The 19,353-nt window shown below is 39.5% G+C and overlaps 1 protein-coding gene across 1 annotated transcript; it reads right to left on the reverse strand.

Moving 5' to 3' along the window:
* Positions 15,749-17,152, reverse strand: LOC109233718. The gene is made up of 2 exons (XM_019399583.1): positions 16,924-17,152; positions 15,749-16,773 (listed from the first exon to the last, which is right to left on the reverse strand). Exons 1-2 carry the CDS (start codon positions 17,150-17,152, stop codon positions 15,749-15,751), a joined length of 1,254 nt encoding a protein of 417 aa, XP_019255128.1.

Genomic DNA, 19,353 nt, shown 5'->3' on the forward strand with positions numbered 1-19,353 from the left:
GCGAACATAAGTGTCGCATTTCCCAAGCCTGGAGGGTTCGCAATTGCGAACCCGACTTCGCATTTCCCATATCTGAGGCCTGCAATTTTTCATACTTAGACGAATTTAACCCTCTTTTCTTCATTCTTTCAAAACCCAAACTCCATAGGCGATTTTTCAAGAAACTTATCTTCTCCAAATCATTTGTATGTCAATTATTACTTAACTTCTTCAATCTTTAACATCATTAAACATGTTTTCATCTTAAAATAAAGGATTTTCATGGGTGAAAATGGGGATTTTGGGTAGAACTTAGGTCTTCTTAAAATTGGGGATTTGGACCTCAATTTGAGGTCCGATTTCAAAACTAATCACAGATATGAACTCGTGGGGGAATGGGTAACCGGGTTTTGGTTCGAGCCTCGGGTTTTGACCACGTGGGCCCGGGGGCGTTTTGGGAATTTTTGAGTAAAACTTTGGGAAATTTATTTTCATGCATTCAAATTGATTTGATTAGCATTTGTTGATACATTCAAGTAATTTGTGACTAGATTCGAGCGGTTTGGTGGTGAATTCGAAGGGTAATGTTATACTAGAGGCTTGAGTTGAGTTTGGAGCATTTGAGGTAAGTGTTTGGTCTAACTTTGGCTTGAGGGAATAGGAGTAGAGTCTTATTTGCTAATTGCTATTTGTCGAGTACGATGTATAGGCATGGTGACGAGTATCTATACATTGGTGTCGAGCATGACCGTGAGTCCTAAATTGCTAAATTATCGAATTCTTAATTGTTGTTTATGAGGACTTGGTTGGAAATCTTTAACACTGAGCCAGTAATTATTGAGACTGAGTATTGATTTAATAGTGTTAAGTAAATTGAATAAGTTTGGTTATAGCTGGATCTCCCTTGCCGGGATAGTTTATTATATTATCTTGTTCCCTTGCCGGGATAGTTTATTATATTATCTTGTTCCTTTGCCGAGATAGTTTATTATATTATCTTGTTCCCTTGTCGGGATAGTTTATTATAATATCTTTCTCCCTTGCCGCCTCCTGAAAAGTGATCTCAACTCTACGGCCCACATTGGCCGCCTCCTGAAAAGTGATCTCACTCCCGGCCTGAGCCACTATACCCGGCTGACCTGCCACCGCTGGCGGAACCACTGGAAGCAAAACCGCTCCAATGACACCCTCTACGAGGCCTACCAATCGGACTAGAACGTCCTGAAGAACTGGGGTGGCAATGAACCCTTCTGGGACCTGAGCTGGGCCCACCAGAACTGCTGGGACGGGAACCTCCTCCTCAAAATCAACCTGAGGCTCCGCCTCTGGGGCTGCTGCTCGGGGCTCGAACTGCTGAGCGGTAGATGAACAAGCGCGTGTTCTCGCCATCTGCGAAAGAACATAGTAGAAATTCAACCGGTGTTTGGGAAATAGAACCGCACGACAAGAAAGAACGAATGTGAAGTGTTTCCTAACTCTGTAGCCTCTGGGGGATAAATACAGACGTCTCCGTACCGATCCCTCAGACTCTACCAAGTTTGTCCGTGAGTTGTGAGACCTATGTAACCTAGTGCTCTGATACCAACTTGTCACGACCCGGATTTCCCACCCTCGAGAGTTGTGATGGCGCCTACTAATAGGAGCTAGGCAAGCCAACTTAATTTACTTCTTTTAGCAATTATCGTCCATTTAATGAAAACAAAGCATAATAGGATAAAGCGGAAGTCTCAAATATAATTAACTAAAGGGAATGCGGAAGTTTAACAAAACCCTCTACCCAAGACTGGTGTCACAATACATCATGAACGTCTAGAGAATACTAAATACAAGGTTTGAATGAAACATAACACTGTCTGCCTCGGTACAAATGATAACAAACTGAATAAGATAGAAAGGGACTCCGGGCCTGCGGACGTCAGCAAGGCTACCTCGAATGTCCCTGGACTGAAAGCTCGCTCCCAGAATGCTACTGCTACTCAAATGCTGCTCCAACACCTGGATCTGTGCAAAAAGATGCACAGAGTGTAGCATCAGCACAACCGACCCCATGTGCTGGTAAGTGCCTGGCCTAACCCCCGCGAAGTAGTGACGAGGCTAGACCAAACTACCAGATGAACCTGTGCAGATATATATACAAGTACAAAAAAAAAAATAGCGGAAAGTAAATAATTAAACTGGGAGGGTAACATGCTTATGGAGTAGCAGATAAAACGGAATATCAGGAATAACAAAAGAAACTACATCTGATTTTTCTAACACAGAATAAGGGAAAACAAACCACTTTCACTTGTTTAAATTTCCTCTTGTTGCAGGCGTGCAACTCGATCCCATTTCTCATAATATCACGTGGTAGGCGTACCACTCGATCCCATTTCATAATATCACGTGGTAGGCGTACCACTCGCTCCCATTTCATGGTATCACGTGGTAGGCGTACCACTCGCTCCCATTTCATGGTATCATGTGCTAGGCGTACCACTCGCTCCAATTTCATAGTATCACGTGGTAGGCGTACCACTCGCTCCCATTTCTTTCAACACAATACACAAAATAATGCCAGCAAGGGAGAAAGATGTTATAATAAACTATCCCGTCAAGGGAACAAGATAATATAACAAATTATCCCGGCAAGGGAACAAGATAATATAATAAACTATCCCGGCAAGGGAGATCCAGCTATAACCAAACTTACTCAATTTCTACTTAACACAATTAAATCAATACTCAGGCTCATCAATTACTGGCTCAGTGTTAAAGATTTCCAACCAAGTCCTCATAAACAACAATTAAAAATTCGATAATATAGCAATTCAGGACTCACGGTCATGCTCGACACCAGTGTATAGATACTCGTCACCATGCCTATACATCGTACTCGACAAATAGCAATTAGCAAATAAGACTCTACTCCTATTCCCTCAAGCCAAAGTTAGACCAAACGCTTACCTCGAATGCTCCAAACTCAACTCAATCCTCTAGTATAGCTTTACCCCTCGAATTCACCACCAAACCGCTCGAATCTAATCACAAATTACTTGAATGTATTAACAAATGCTACTTGAATCAATTTGAATGCATGAAACTGAATTTCCCAAAGTTTGTTCAAAAATTCCCAAAATGCCCCCGTGCCCACGTGGTCAAAACCCAAGGTTCGAACCAAAATCCGATTACCCATTCCCCCATGAATTCAGATATATAAGTTATTTTGGAATCGGACCTCAAATTGAGGTCCAAAACCCCCAAATTTAGGAACCCTAGTTCTACCCTAAATTCCCAAATTCCCCCATTAAATCCTTATTTTGAAGTTGAAATTATGTTTAAGGATGTTAAGGAGTATAGAAAATCAGTTAGAAATCACTTATCAATCATTTTGAAGAAGTAGAATCGTTTGGAAAATCGCCTCTTATGTTTTGGGTTTTGAAAATGTGAAGAATGACTGAAAATCCCGACTTTATATACTGTACTGAAGACCCGGCGCGGACCGCACAAAAATGCCCCGCGGCCGCGCCGAGGAAGGGTGGGGAAACCACTCTCTGAACCTACCTAGCGCGGACTGCACTGATTTATTGCGCGACCGCGCTGGTTGAATGAAATCCCAAGGCCCCTCTCTGAATCTTCCACCGCGGACCGCGCTGATATGGCACGCGGTCGCGCTGGTTGAATTGGGAGTCATTGGCACTCTGAACCCAGCCACGCGGACCGCGCAACAGTGCACCGCGGCCGCGCGGCTGCAAGCGTGGACCGCGCGGAAATGACCGCGGCCGCGCTGGGGGCCTGCAACACCTGGACCTGCAACACCTGATACTTTTTAAGTCTAAGACCTCCCGGGACCTACTCAAAACTCACCCGAGCCCTTAGGGCTCCAAACCGAACATACATATAATCTCAAAAACATACTACGAACTTAACTGTGTGATCAAATCGCCAAAATAACATCAAAAACGAGGAATCAAACCTCAAAATCATCATTTTTTTTTCATCAAACTTCATAAACTTTCATTTTTAGATATTTAGGTCCGAAACACGTCAAATGACGTCCGATTTCAACCTAATTTCACAGAAAGCGCTTCAACCTCATATAAGACCTGTACCGGGCGCCGGAACCAAAATACGGGCCCGATACCAACACGTTCTAATCAATTTCCTTTTCAAATTTCCATATTAATTCCAGAAAAACAATTTCACAGAAAGATTCATTTCTCGGGCTCTCGACCTCGGAATTCAACTCCGGGCATATGCCCGAATCTCATATTTTTCTACGGACCCTCCGGGACCATCAAATCACGGGTCCGGGTCCGGGTCCGTTTACTCAAAATGTTGACCAAAGTCAACTTTAATCATATTAATATCAAAATTCATCAATTTTTTTTACACAGAACTCATATTTAAGCTTTCCGGCTACGCGCCCGGATTGCGCACGCAAATCGAGGCAAGTAAAAGTGAGATTTTCAAAGCCTCAGAAGCACGGGATGAAAGAGAAAACAGGTGATGACCCTTTGGGTCGTCACATTCTCCACCTCTAAAACAACCGTTCGTCCTCGAACGGACAAAAGAAGGAAGTACCTGAGTCGGGAAATAGATGAGGATAACGGCGTCTCCGTACCTCCCTGTGGCAGAGTTATCTCAACTCTACGGCCCACATTGGCCGCCTCCTGAAAAGTGATCTCACTCCTGGCCTGAGCCACTATACCCGGCTGACCTGCCACCGCTGGCGGAACCACTGGAAGCAAACCCGCTCCAATAACACCCTCTACGAGGCCTACCAATCGGACTAGAACGTCCTGAAGAACTGGGGTGGCAATGAACCCTTCTGGGACCTGAGCTGGGCCCACCGGAACTGCTGGGACGGGAACCTCCTCCTCAAAATCAACCTGAGGCTCCGCCTCTGGGGCTGCTGCTCGGGGCTCGAACTGCTGAGCGGTAGATGAAGAAGCGTGTGTTCTCGCCATCTGCGAAAGAACAGAGTAGAAATTCAACCAGTGTTTGGGAAACAGAACCGCACGACAAGAAAGAACGAATGTGAAGTGTTTCCTAACTCTGTAGCCTCTGGGGGATAAATACAGACGTCTCCGTACCGATCCCTCAGACTCTACCAAGTTTGTCCGTGAGTTGTTAGACCTATGTAACCTAGTGCTCTGATACCAACTTGTCACGACCCGGATTTCCCACCCTCGAGAGTCGTGATGGCGCCTACTAATAGGAGCTAGGCAAGCCAACTTAATTTACTTCTTTTAGCAATTATCGTCCATTTAATGAAAACAAAGCATAATATGATAAAGCGGAAGTCACAAATCTAATTAACTGAAGGGAATGCGGAAGTTTAACAAAACCCTTTACCCAAGATTGGTGTCACAATACATCACGAACGTCTAGAGAATACTAAATACAAGGTTTGAATGAAATATAACACTATCTGCCTCGGTACAAATGATAACAAACTGAATAAGATAGAAAAGGTCTCCGGGCCTGCGGACGTCAGCAAGGCTACCTCGAATGTCCCTGGACTGAAAGCTCGCTCCCAGAATGCTACTGCTACTCAAATGCTGCTCCAACACCTGGATCTGTGCAAAAAGATGCACAGAGTGTAGCATCAGCACAACCGACCCCATGTGCTGGTAAGTGCCTGGCCTAACCCCGGCGAAGTAGTGACGAGGCTAGACCAAACTACCAGATGAACCTGTGCAGATATATATACAAGTACAACAAAAAAAATAGCGGAAAGTAAACAATTAAAACTGGGAGGGGAACATGCTTATGGGGTAGCAGATAAAACGGAATATCAGGAATAACAAAAGAAACTACATCTGATTTCTTCTAACACAGAATAAGGGAAAACAAACCACTTTCACTTGTTTCAATTTCCTCTCGTTGCAGGTGTGCAACTCGATCCCATTTCTCATAATATAACGTGGTAGGCGTACCACTCGCTCCCATTTCATGGTATCACGTGGTAGGCGTACCACTCGCTCCCATTTCATAGTATCACGTGGTAGGCGTACCACTCGCTCCCATTTCATAGTATCACGTGGTAGGCGTACCACTCGCTCCCATTTCATAGTATCACGTGGTAGGCATACCACTCGCTCCCATTTCATGGTATCATGTGGTAGGCGTACCACTCGCTCCCATTTCATAGTATCATGTGGTAGGCGTACCACTCGCTCCCATTTCTTTCAACACAATACACAATNTCATTCCAACTATATACCCTATTAGTATAGCTATATACTATATTAGTATCATATGCTAGTTGAATCATTTTTTGGTTGTATTAGCTGCATTTAATTGGTACAATATTTGATTTTTTTAATAATAGTAATATAGTACAATATCTTGAAATACCTTATTATATAAATATGTGGTACACTATTTTTTTTATTTTTCTCTTTATGCATGTGTGTTATGTAATAGTAGTATAGTCATATAGTTGCCGGGAATTAACTAGTAAAACTGTATACCATGTTGGTATAGTTATATGCCATATTGGTATCATATGGTAGTTGAACATTGTTTTGGTTGTTTTAGCTGCATCTTAAGTGAATTCTATTATGAAATTATTATATGAACATGAGTTGCAATGCTGGAATTTTTGTGTGCCGATGGACATAAATTATGCGTATTATATAGTTTTTATAGTTATAAACAATTGTTGGAACAACCCCATACAACTATATACCCTCTTAGTATACAAAATGAGCAAGTTGTTTTGCGAATATTTAGCTTGCAATACGAGCATGTAATTTTCTCATACTTTTATTGTGTCCTTTAATATTTTGGTACAGTAGTATAGTCGCAGATAGTTGTAGCAATATTATAGAGAAATCACATGCTCTGTTGGTATACATATATACCATATTGGTATCACATGGTACTAGATGTCTTTTTTGCTACTTATACTTTTGTTGCATTTTTCAATATTTTATTGTTCATTTTTTATCTAACTAGTATATATGGAGATTTGGTTGCCGTAGATTATATTTTCTTGCTCTATAACTGATTGTATTACTGCTAATGGTAGAGTTTGTACTGATATTTATAGGGAAGGAGATCAAGGTTTGCATGGCAATCACGTGTTGATTCTTAGAATCTGATTATGTAATTTATGGTGCTCAGCAGCAATCAATGTGATATTCAGTGAATTAGATCAAGTGACAACTAATATTATTTTAGTTTAATAATTGAATTTAATAAATGAGAAAGAAAAAAAAACAAAAGTGTCACGACCCGGATTTTCCACTCTCGGGAGTCGTGATGGCGCCTACTAATAGGAGCTAGGCAAGCCAACTTAATTTACTTCTTTTAGCAATTATCGTCCATTTAATGAAAACAAAGCATAATATGATAAAGCGGAAGTCTCAAATATAATTAACTGAAGGAAATGCGGAAGTTTAACAAAACCCTCTACCCAAGATTGGTGTCACAATACATCACGAACGTCTAGAGAATACTAAATACAAGGTTTGAATGAAATATAACACTATCTGCCTCGGTACAAATGATAACAAACTGAATAAGATAGAAAAGGTCTCCGGGCCTGCGGACGTCAGCAAGGCTACCTCGAATGTCCCTGGACTGAAAGCTCGCTCCCAGAATGCTACTGCTACTCAAATGCTGCTCCAACACCTGGATCTGTGCAAAAAGATGCACAGAGTGTAGTATCAGCACAACCGACCCCATGTGCTGGTAAGTGCCTGGCCTAACCCCGGCGAAGTAGTGGCGAGGCTAGACCAAACTACCAGATGAACCTGTGCAGATATATATACAAGTACAACAAAAAAAATAGCAGAAAGTAAACAATTAAAATTGGGAGGGGAACATGCTTATGGGGTAGCAGATAAAACGGAATATCAGGAATAACAAAAGAAACTACATCTGATTTCTTCTAACACAGAATAAGGGAAAACAAACCACTTTCACTTGTTTCAATTTCCTCTCGTTGCAGGTGTGCAACTCGATCCCATTTCTCATAATATCACGTGGTAGGCGTACCACTCGATCCCATTTCATAATATCACGTGGTAGGCGTACCACTCGCTCCCATTTCATAATATCACGTGGTAGGCGTACCACTCGCTCCCATTTCATAATATCACGTGGTAGGCGTACCACTCGCTAGTATCATGTGGTAGGCGTACCACTCGCTCCCATTTCATAGTATCACGTGGTAGGCGTACCACTCGCTACCATTTCATAGTATCACGTGGTAGACGTACCACTCGCTCCCATTTCATAGTATCACGTGGTAGGCGTACCACTCGCTCCCATTTCATAGTATCACGTGGTAGGCGTAGCACACGATCCCATTTCATACTATCTCGTGGTCGGCGTGCCACACGATCCCATTTCTTTCAACACAATACTCAAAATAATCCCAGCAAGGGAGAAAGATATTATAATAAACTATCCCGTCAAGGGAACAAGATAATATAATAAACTATCCCGGCAAGGGAACAAGATAATATAATAAACTATCCCGGCAAGGGAGATCTAGCTATAACCAAACTTACTCAATTTCTACTTAACACAATTAAATCAATACTCAGTCTCATCAATTACTGGCTCAGTGTTAAAGATTTCCAACCAAGTCCTCATAAACAACAATTAAAAATTCGATAATATAGCAATTCAGGACTCATGGTCATGCTCGACGCCAGTGTATAGATACTCGTCACCATGCCTATACACCGTACTCGACAAATAGCAATTAGCAAATAAGACTCTACTCCTATTCCCTCAAGCCAAAATTAGACCAAACACTTACCTCGAATGCTCCAAACTCAACTCAATCCTCTAGTATAGCTTTACCCCTCGAATTCACCACCAAATCGCTCGAATCTAATCACAAATTACTTGAATGTATTAACAAATGCTAGTTGAATCAATTTGAATGCATGAAAATAAATTTCCCAAATTTTGTTCAAAAATTCCCAAAATACCCCCATTAAAATCCTTGTTTTGAAGTTGAAATTATGTTTAAGGATGTTAAGGAGTATAGAAAATCAGTTAGAAATCACTTACCAATCGTTTTGAAGAAGTAGAATCGTTTGGAAAATCGCCTCTTATGTTTTGGGTTTTGAAAAAGTGAAGAATGACTGAAAATCCCGACTTTATATACTGTACTGAAGACCCGGCGCGGACCGCACAAAAATGCCCCGCGGCCGCACCGAGGAAGGGTGGGGAAACCACTCTCTGAACCTACCCAGCGCGGACCGCACTGATTTGGTGCGCGGCCGCGCTGGTTGAATGAAATCCCAAGGCCCCTCTCTGAATCTTCCAGCGCGGACCGCGCTGATGTGGCACGCGGTCGCGCTGGTTGAATTGGGAGTCATTGGCGCTCTGAACCCAGCCACGCGGACCGCGCAAAAGTGCACCGCGGCCGCGCGGCTGCCAGCGTGGACCGCGCGGAAATGACCGCGGCCGCGCTGGGGGCCTGCAACACCTGGACCTGCAACACCTGATACTTTTAGGTCTAAGACCTCCCGGGACCTACTCAAAACTCACCCGAGCCCTTGGGGCTCCAAATAGAACATACATATAATCTCAAAAACATACTACGAACTTAACCATGCGATCAAATCGCCAAAATAACATCAAAAACGAGGAATCAAACCTCAAAATCATCGCTTTTTCATCAAACTTCACAAACTTTCATTTTCAGATATTTAGGTCCGAAACACGTCAAATGACGTCCGATTTCAACCTAATTTCATAGAAAGCGCTTAAACCACATATAAGACCTGTACCGGGCGCCGGAACCAAAATACGAGCCCGATACCAACACGTTCTAATCAATTTCCTTTTCAAATTTCCATATTAATTCCAGAAAAATAATTTCACAGAAAAATTCGTTTCTCGGGCTCTCGACCTCGGAATTCGATTACGGGCATATGCCCGAATCTCATATTTTTCTACGGACCCTCCGGGACCATCAAATCACGGGTCCGGGTCCGTTTACTCAAAATGTTGACCAAAGTCAACTTTAATCATATTCATATCAAAATTCATTAATTTTTACACAGAATTCATATTTAAGCTTTCCGGCTATGCGCCCGGATTGCGCAGGCAAATCGAGGCAAGTAAAAGTGAGGTTTTCAAAGCCTCAGAAGCACGGGATGAAAGAGAAAACAGGTGATGACCCCTTGGGTCGTCACAAAAAGATATATTATACTAGTTATATTAAAAAAAGGTGAACAAATATTTACTATATCAGTTATTTTTTCTTATTATATAAAAAAGGACAATAAGAAAAGTGAAACAATAAATGAAATTAGATTATGAAGAGAAAAAGAATAAAAAAAAAGCTAAAATGAAATTAGAAAAGGAAAAAAGAAAAAAATAAGAAGAAAAGGAGAAAAGAAAAAAAAGAAAAAAAAAGAAGAAAAGAAGAATAGAAATAAAAAAAGAATGGGAGAATAAAGAAAAAATTCCCCACAAAAACTATAATGGGTAGGAAATGTAATTAGTTTATGGGTAGAAAAATAAATGGATAGACAAGGGTAAATAATTTTATTTTTATGGGTAACTGTGTCAAAACCCTGAGTTTTTTAGTTGGAAAAGAAACTTTCCTCCAACTTTTTATATTCTTTTAGTGTCTTAATATTTTGTATCCTTATTAGGAGAAATATCAAACACCAAATTATATACTTTTTTTTAAACTTTTTAATTTAGAACTCCTAAATATTAGGAAGTTTTTTTATTTTATAATTTTATCCAATGTAAAATATATTTTTAAAGGATAAAAAGAGAACGATATTTTGCTGAGGACCTTCGTGCTTTTAATATAGTATAGATTTAGAAAATCAATTATTAGCTGTTGAAGTAACATACGACTTTAAATTTCAGAACCAATAAAATTAAAATTCGCCTCTGATTAAGACCAGATCGATTTTTCCCCTCTGCTTGGTCATGTCATAATCATTCCTAGACTATCAACTTCATTCATTCAAACATGTCATTTCATCTGGAAGCTTGTCTTCTCTTTTCTCCTTGTTTATTTCTTGGAAATTTCTATAAGTTGTCTTGCCTCCAAACTCCCTTCCATGTATAAATACTAAGGTTTCAAGATTCACTGACGCCATAAACTGCAGATATCAAAAGCAAAACCAAGATATATACGTGTGATTGTATATTCATGGATTCCAAAAAAGAGCAAAAGCAATACACTGGCAGAATAAGCAGTGCTACTGCTTTATCCGTTTTCGACCCACCCATAAGCTGCAGTAGTAAAGGAAGAGAACCGATAAAGGTGAAGTACATAGACAGTCCAGTGATGGTAAATGCCAAAAATGCAACCGAGTTTCGTACCATTGTTCAACAACTCACTGGAAAAACCCCTGCAAGTTCAAGTGTCAAAGAACCTTTGTCTCAAGAGATTGATAACAATAATGTCGATTATGAGTTATTCTGGAAAGAACTTTCTGAGGGTATATTTGGTACCTAGATTACTAGTTTTTTCACTTTTGGCTCTTCTGTTTTTGTTTTTATCAGGTGTATCGTAATTTTATGTGATGTTGTTTGACTGAATTAAGAAAGAAAGTAAAAAATTTAAAATATGTCATTTGAAATCATGTGATAGAAGAAAAATTAAAAATTTGACGTTAAATTTTTTCTGAATATAAATTGGTATCATTCTTACGGAGATAGACAAAAAAATATGTCGCATGAAAAATGGGACAGAAGGAGTAATAAATTTCTTACCCTTGATTCCTACTCAACTTCAACCTATGCATGCGCTCATGACTATTTTTTTTAATTAGTATTCATTGTAGAATGATTATTACATTTTTAAATTCGAAAAATAATTTAATTTTTTTTATTTTATTCTTAATGACAAACTATTTAATTAACTTAAAATATTACAATATATTTAAGATTATTCTTAAGCTACCCAATCACACTATATCATATGAAACGGAGAATATATATTACTGATATCTTGACTAAAGTTCTTCTCCTCCAATTTTTATTTTTTATTCTCCTTTTTTTCTTTTCTTTTGTTTTAACACGAAGCCCATTCTAGATAACCTAATACTCCATTAATTATCTATAGTGGAAGCTTCTTTTAGCGTTCGTCATTTGTTCTTTTTCTTTTTTTGGGATAAATCAAGATTCTCCATTAAACATGATAGTTCTAAAATAGGAAATATTTTTCCACTTTGCAAGAAAATCAATGACATACCAGATTCTAGAACGTCGGTACAATAATTGGGTTCACATTCATCCTAATGATGTAGAAAATTGAGAGGAGAGTTTTAGAAATTTTCTGTATTTCTGAGTGAATATGCTATACGAAGGACTATGTATTTATACAAATGTATCACTAGAAAAGAAAATACGGAATAAAAGAATAGTTTATTGATTTTGTACATTTGTCCTATTTTTACTAGTTTAAGTCTAACAATATAACTACCTAATTATTCCTTCTGCATGTGACAGCTTGTATGCACGCGAGAATCATCTAGAATATGAGAGTGCTTTGAAGGGTCCAGATTAGATCTATCATTGTAATATTCAACAGCTGAGATGAAGCCACGTTGTTTCCCATGTGGCTTATCTGAACCAAAATTAAGACCAAGTCCTAACTTTGTTTTGTCTGCTATTTCCTTATCTTTGAGCTTCAGCCTTGGTCGTTCTTCTTCTTCATCATTTCTTTTCTGAGAAAATGGAAGCTCAGATCGATTTTTTCCAACATCCCCCCCTCAAGTTGGAGGGGGTGGAAGACACACCCAACTTGCCAAGAATCAATATGTTAGAAGGCCCCGATAAGGGTTTGGTGAATAAACCAGCAAGTTGCAATTTTGAGGGGAGAAATGAGGCTTGAGAGAAATTGTTGCCTCACAAAGTGGCAATCGAGTTCGACGTATTTAGTCCTTTCGTGAAACCCGGGGATTCCGGTCGATGTGGATGGAAACTTGACTGTCGGAGAAAATGGGAACCGGAATCGGAGGAGGAACTGATAGATCTGTGAGCAAACGAGTCAACCATGTGAGTTCTGCAACTAGGCGACGCATTGAACGATATTCTGCTTCTGCTATAGAGACGGAAGCTTGTTTCTAGGATTTCCACGACACCGATGAGCCACCCAAAGTGATAAAAAAACCACTGACAGAATGGCGACTGTCACGGCAAGAAGCCCAATCTGCATCGCAGAAAGCCAAAAGATCAAAAGAGGGTTGAGCATTGAGAAATAATCCTTGACCCGGGCTGGATCGAAGATAACGAAGGACACGCAACGCAGCTGTGAAATGCCCAACGCAAGGGCGTTGCATGAATTGGCTGAGAGTGAGAACTGCAAAGGAGAGATCTGGGCGCGTGTGAGTTAAATAATTGAGCTTGCCCACTAATCGTTGATAAAGAGAAGCATCAGTTAATGGAGGCCCAGAATCAGCAACTAATTTGAAAGATGGACCCAGGGGTGAAGAAACCAATGCGAGATTGAAGCAATCGAACTCGTTGAGCAGGTCAATGGTAAATTTCCTTTGAGTAACAATCAGTCCTTGTTGTTCCCTTAAAACTTCCATGCCTAAAAAATAATGAAGTGGCCCAAGATCCTTCATTTTAAACTCAGAATGTAAGAATGCTTTGAGATCTGTCAATTCATCAATGTCATCTCCTGTAAGTAGAATGTCATCTACGTACACAACAACAATAAAAATAAGATGTCATGTTCTCTTAAAGAACATAGAATGGTCATTTAGAGAAGATGAAAAACCCTTGAAACTTAGGGCTCCAGCAAGCCTGGCATACCACTGCCTTGAGGCTTGTTTCAATCCATAAAGAGACTTGTTAAGTCAACAAACATGGTTGGCGCTTGGTGAGGGTAAACCAGCAGGAAACTTCATATAAACCTCTTCTTGCAGCTCCATGTAAAAAGGCATTACTTACATCAAATTGAGAGATAGACCAACATTTCTTGACTGCAATAGAAAGTAAGCACATGATTGTTGTTATTTTGACAATTGGAGAGAAGGTTTCTGAGTAATCAATATCTTCTCTCTGAACATCACCCCTTATAACCAATCGTGCCTTGAGCATCTCAATAGTGCCATCAACATGGTGTTTGATCTTGTAAGCCCATTTACAGGGTAGTGCTTTCTTTCCAGTAGGTAGTAAAACCACATCTCGGGTATGATTCTCTTCTAATGCCTTAAGTTCAGAGTCCATAGCTTGGATCCAACCAGGGTTGGCACAATCCTGAGAGTAGCTTGTAGGTTCTGAAATAGTAGAGGCCGATTGAAGGAGATGTTGGTTAGGACTAGTAAGAGCAGAGAAAGAGAATGGAGATGGGGATCAAGGAGAGGTGAGACAGGAGGTGGTGACATCAGTGAGAAAGATGTTGTTACAAACATAATCTTTAAGATAACTAGGTAAAGTACCTATATTATCTCTGCTGGATCTTCTAAGAGGAACTGGAAGGGAAGAAGAGACAGGAGAGATAAAAGGAATAGGAGAAGAAATAGACTGGTGATGGGAGAAACTAGGTGAGTGATCAGGTATGGGAGAAACATGTGGTGCAGTTGAGGTTTGTTGTGTGGGTGTATCAGTGGTGAAGGGAGGTATAGGGAATGTAGGACTAGGATGTATAGTAGTGGAGTGATCTGAAGTTATATGGGCAAAAAAAAAATGTGTTCAAGAAAATGAACATCCCTAGAGACAAAGAATTTCTTAATTGCTAGATTTGGTAGCTTATATCCCTTCTGACCTATGGGATAGCCCATAAAAACACATGATGTGGCCCTGGGGTCAAATTTCCCTCAGTTGTGTGACAAGGTAGAGGCATAGCAGAGACAACCAAAACTTCTTAAGAAAGAATAAGAAGGTGCCTTACCAAATAACAATTGATAGGGAGTTTGGCCTTTAAGCACTCTAGATGGAAATCTTTTGATCAGAAATGTAGTTGTTAGAATGCATTCTCCCCAGTAATATAGAGGCACCTTGGACTGAAATAGAAGTACTCTAGCAATTTCTAGCAAATGTCTATGCTTCCTTTCCACAATCCCATTTTGTTGAGGAGTTCCCACACATGAAGTCTAATGCAAAATACCTTGTGATTGTAGAAACAAGGAAGATGCAGTGCTTCTCTCTAAAGCATTATCTGACCTGATGACCATTACTTTAGCATTAAATTGACTTTTCACCATGCTAAAAAAATACTTCAAAACTGAGAATGCATTACCCTTGTTACTCAATAGATAAGTCCAAGTTGCTCGACTGAAATCATCCACAATAATGAGAAAATATTTATATTCATTGTAAGTAGGAGTCTTATAAGGTCCCCATGTGCCAATATGAATTAAGTCAAAAACTTGCTTAGTTTTGATTTGACTGAGTGGAAATGGTAATCTAGACTATCTTGCTAGTGGACATACATCACAATTACACACAGAATTAGGAACAAATGAAATGGAACTGATATATTTCATTGAATTGAAAGGCAAATGCCCCAACCTTACATGCCATAATTTTACATCAGATTCTATTTTAGCTAAGATAGAAAAAGGAAAAGAAGCTGAAACTGAATTAGAAAAAGATTCAGGCAACAAAGATGTGATAGTTGTGGAATGTAAAATCCTAGGCTCTGTCATACTAGGCTCCAATAAGTAAAGTCCCTCCTTAGCTTCACCAAAAACTTGAGGGCTCTTCTAGAGAGGGCCCTGCAAAGTACATCCAAAAGAAGTAAAAACTAAGAGACATCTGAATCTTTGACAAAGCCTACAAACTGAGAGTAAGTTATATTTGAAACTAGAAATGTGAAGAACATTTTCCAAAACTAAACCTGGAAAAATAGAAATACTTCAGCTTGAGTGACATTTACCCTAGAAGAGTTAGGCAATTTTACCATTAGAGGAGTAGGTAATAGTACTAAGAATAAGAATGATTTGGCATTAAAATACATATGCTCAGTTGCCCCTGAATCTATGATCCATGAGTTGGCAAGTTTAGAATTAGTAACTGAATAACATGATGGAGAATTAGTAAACAATATACCAACAACAGAATTTGCATTAACTTCCTGAGTAGTTCCCTGTCCTGTTTGTATTTGATTCAGAAGATTAACCAATTGATTGAATTGATCTGATATTAGTTTATGAGAAAACTGAGGTCCTTCTGCCATGCTGCTGTGAATTACCCCTGTATCTTCCACTGTAGCAGCTGAGTTACCCTTTGGTGAATTTTGAACCCTTTTGTTTTTAGTAAATTTGAAGTCACCAGGGAATCCCACAAGTCTGTAACATTTGTCAATTGTGTGATTAGTCATCTTACAGTAGGAACACATTTGTGTGTTTTTCTTTCCTTTATGTCCATGATTTCCTTTATAGGAATTGTTTCCACTTTTCTGTTGAGAGTTGAAGTGAGATCCTACAAAATTCTGATAATTCTGAGATCCTTGGTTTCTCACCATGAATGAAGCACCATCTGTTGGTAATTGACAATTGACATGGATCTCCCTTTGATTCTCATCTTGCATAAGAAGTGAGTATGCTTGATTGGCTAAGGATAGTGGTTTAACGATGAGTATATTGCTTCTAGCCAGTCCATAAGTCTTATTCAATCCCATGAGGAATTGAATGAGTCTCTCATCTTCCTTAAAATGTTGCATTTTCTTCTTTCCACCACAATCACAATTACATGACCAGTGCATATCAGTGTTGAGACTGTATAATTCATCCCATAGTCGCTTCATTCTAGTGAAATAAGTAGCAATATCAGCTAACCCTTGAACTAAATCAGCTAGTTCTTTTTGTAAGTGGTATAACTTGGCTCTATTAGGTTGCCCAAACCTATGCTCCAGACCTGACCAAAGATCCTTAGCAGTTTTTTAGTAAAGAACGCTGTCAGCAATGACCTTAGTGAGAGAATTCAACAACCAAGAGGTCACCATGTGGTTGCATCCACTCCAAGTTGAATGAATAGGGTCTGCAGGAGATGGCATAGGGCATTAACCATCAATGAAACCCAATTTGTTCTTGGCTGAAAGGGAGATTAAGATGGATCTGCTCCATCCAGCATATCCATGACCATCAAATGGTGTGTTCACCAGTATCATACCTAGTGCATCAGAAGCATGAAGAAAGTAGGGATGAGTGAAATCAATAATATTTCCATTGCCTGATGTTGTTGAAGATGAGCTATGGGCGAGTGGAGTTTCAGTAATGTCGGAAGCAGGAGACATGATTGAATCAGAGAATCAAAAAAATTGAAAGAAGAAGAAGAAGAAGAAGATCTAATGCTTTAATACCATATAGAAAATTGAGAGGAGAGTTTTAGAAATTTTCTGTATTTCTGAATGAATATGCTGTACAAAGGACTATGTATTTATACAAATGTATCACTAGAAAAGAAAATAAGGAATAAAAGAATAGCCTATTAATTTTGTACACTTGTCTTATTTCTACTAGTCTAAGTCTAACAATATAACTACCTAATTATTCCTTCTGCATGTGACAACTTGTGTGCATGTGAGAATCATCTTGAATATGAGAGTGCTTTGAAGGGTCCAGATTAGATCTATCATTGTAATATTCAACAGGTGAGATGAAGCCACGTTGTTTCCCATGTGGCTTATCTGAACCAAAATTAAGACCAAGTCCTAACTTTGTTTTGTCCGCTATTTCCTTATCTTTGAGCTTCAGCCTTGGTCGTTCTTCTTCTTCATCATTTCTTTTCTGAGAAAATGGAAGCTCAGATCGATTTATTCCAACAAATGAAAGTACGTCCTGATATTTGATTGTCTATGAGATCCTAACAACCCTTTAAATTCTTAAAAGTTTTTGCCTAAGCGAGATCGAGTGTGTCTATAGTTCTCATATAAATGGCTCCATTAGAATTCAATATTTGTAGCACCTGTGCTACAGATTTGGATTGTTGGGAGAAAGAAACGAAAGATAATAAAAAGAAAGAAAGAAAACTAAGCAATTTTTTAATTTATAGATATATTCCTTTGGAATACAAAGTAAGTTAAATATAGGATATTCAGCTAGCTATAGCTGTCTCCCTAACTAACTAGTACTATAATTGGACACTCGTCCTTAATTGGGGCTTATAGCCGTTTAGGGAATAAAGACCAACAAGACAAAGGGCGAACTAATAATGGGCTCAATACTGCGATTGACATTGGGCCTTATAATAGGCTGATACTCGGTCCATATCAAAGCAATATAGCTGACCCAATGTCACGATTAAAATCGTGACATCCCATCCTCCTTTCAAATAGGGCTCTTTTTCTTCTGTCAAGGATCAAACTCAGGAAATTGAGACTTCAAAAATGCATAATCTTTCCATGTCGCTTCTTCTCTTGAGAGGTTTGCCCATTGAACTCGCACCTGTACCACTAGTTTGTTTCCTTTTTTGACCATTTTCCTGTCCAGAATTTCAACTGGTTCAGTAGGGATTTGACCATCATTAGAGCAAAATGGAGGTTCTTAGGAGGGAATTATTCTGTCCCAATCTTCTCCTTCAATTGAGACACATGAAATATTGGGTGAATCTTCGAGCTTGTCAGTAATTTCAACTCGTAAGCCATCGGGCCCAATTTACGAATTACTTCATAAGGACCATATAATTTGGCTGCCAATTTCAGATTCCTCCTCATTGCTACTGAAGTTTGATGGTATGGTTGCAATTTCAGGAAGACCATGTCTCCCACCACAAATTCTCTCTCACTTCTTTTGGAGTCTGTGTACTGTTTCATCTGGTTCTGCGCCTTGGTCAAATTTTCTTTCAAGCTTTTGTAAATGACTTTCCTTTCCTTCAACAGCTGATCGACTGAGTCCAATTTTGACTGAGAAATTAGCTCAAAGTACGGCAAGGGTGGGTCATAGCCGTACAATGCTTTGAAATAAGTCATACCAATAGCTGACTGGTAATTGGTATTATACCAAAACTCAGCGTGTAAACTCCACTTGCTCCATTCTTTAGGTCTATGTCCGGTCATAAAACGCAAGTAAGCATACATTGATTTAGTCTCTCTGACTGCTCGTCAGATTGTAGATGATACGCCATGGTGAGCCTTTGTTCAACGTGCAAGCCTTTAAATAGCTCTTTCCAGAACAAACTTGTGAAGATAGGATCACGATCTGACAGAATTGAACTTGGGACACCATGAAGCTTGCAAATGTGATCCAAAAATAACTTAGCTACTTGGGTTGTGTTGTAAGGATGATTCAATGTGAATAGGTGAGCATACTTGGTGTATTTGTCAATGATTACAATAATAGTATCCTTCCCAAATGACATTGGTAGTCCTTCGATGAAATCCATGGTTAGGTGTTCCCAAGCTCTTGAAGGAATTGGAAGAGGTTGCGAAAGTCCGGGATAAGGAACGTGTTCTGCCTTATTTCGTTGAAAAACCTCGAAACTCTTGACCTTCTCTTT

This window comes from Nicotiana attenuata, chromosome 10 (assembly GCF_001879085.1).
Source record: "Nicotiana attenuata strain UT chromosome 10, NIATTr2, whole genome shotgun sequence".
In the NCBI taxonomy this organism is placed as follows: domain Eukaryota; kingdom Viridiplantae; phylum Streptophyta; class Magnoliopsida; order Solanales; family Solanaceae; genus Nicotiana; species Nicotiana attenuata.

Bases quoted from the DNA above. Each gene is read 5' to 3' on its own strand.
- LOC109233718 (XM_019399583.1), bottom strand. From the start codon at position 17,152: ATGTCTCCTGCTTCCGACATTACTGAAACTCCACTCGCCCATAGCTCA. The intron at 16,774-16,923 runs GTTAATGCCCTA...ATCTTTGGTCAG, and splicing joins CAAATTGGGTTTCATTGATG to GTCTGGAGCATAGGTTTGGG.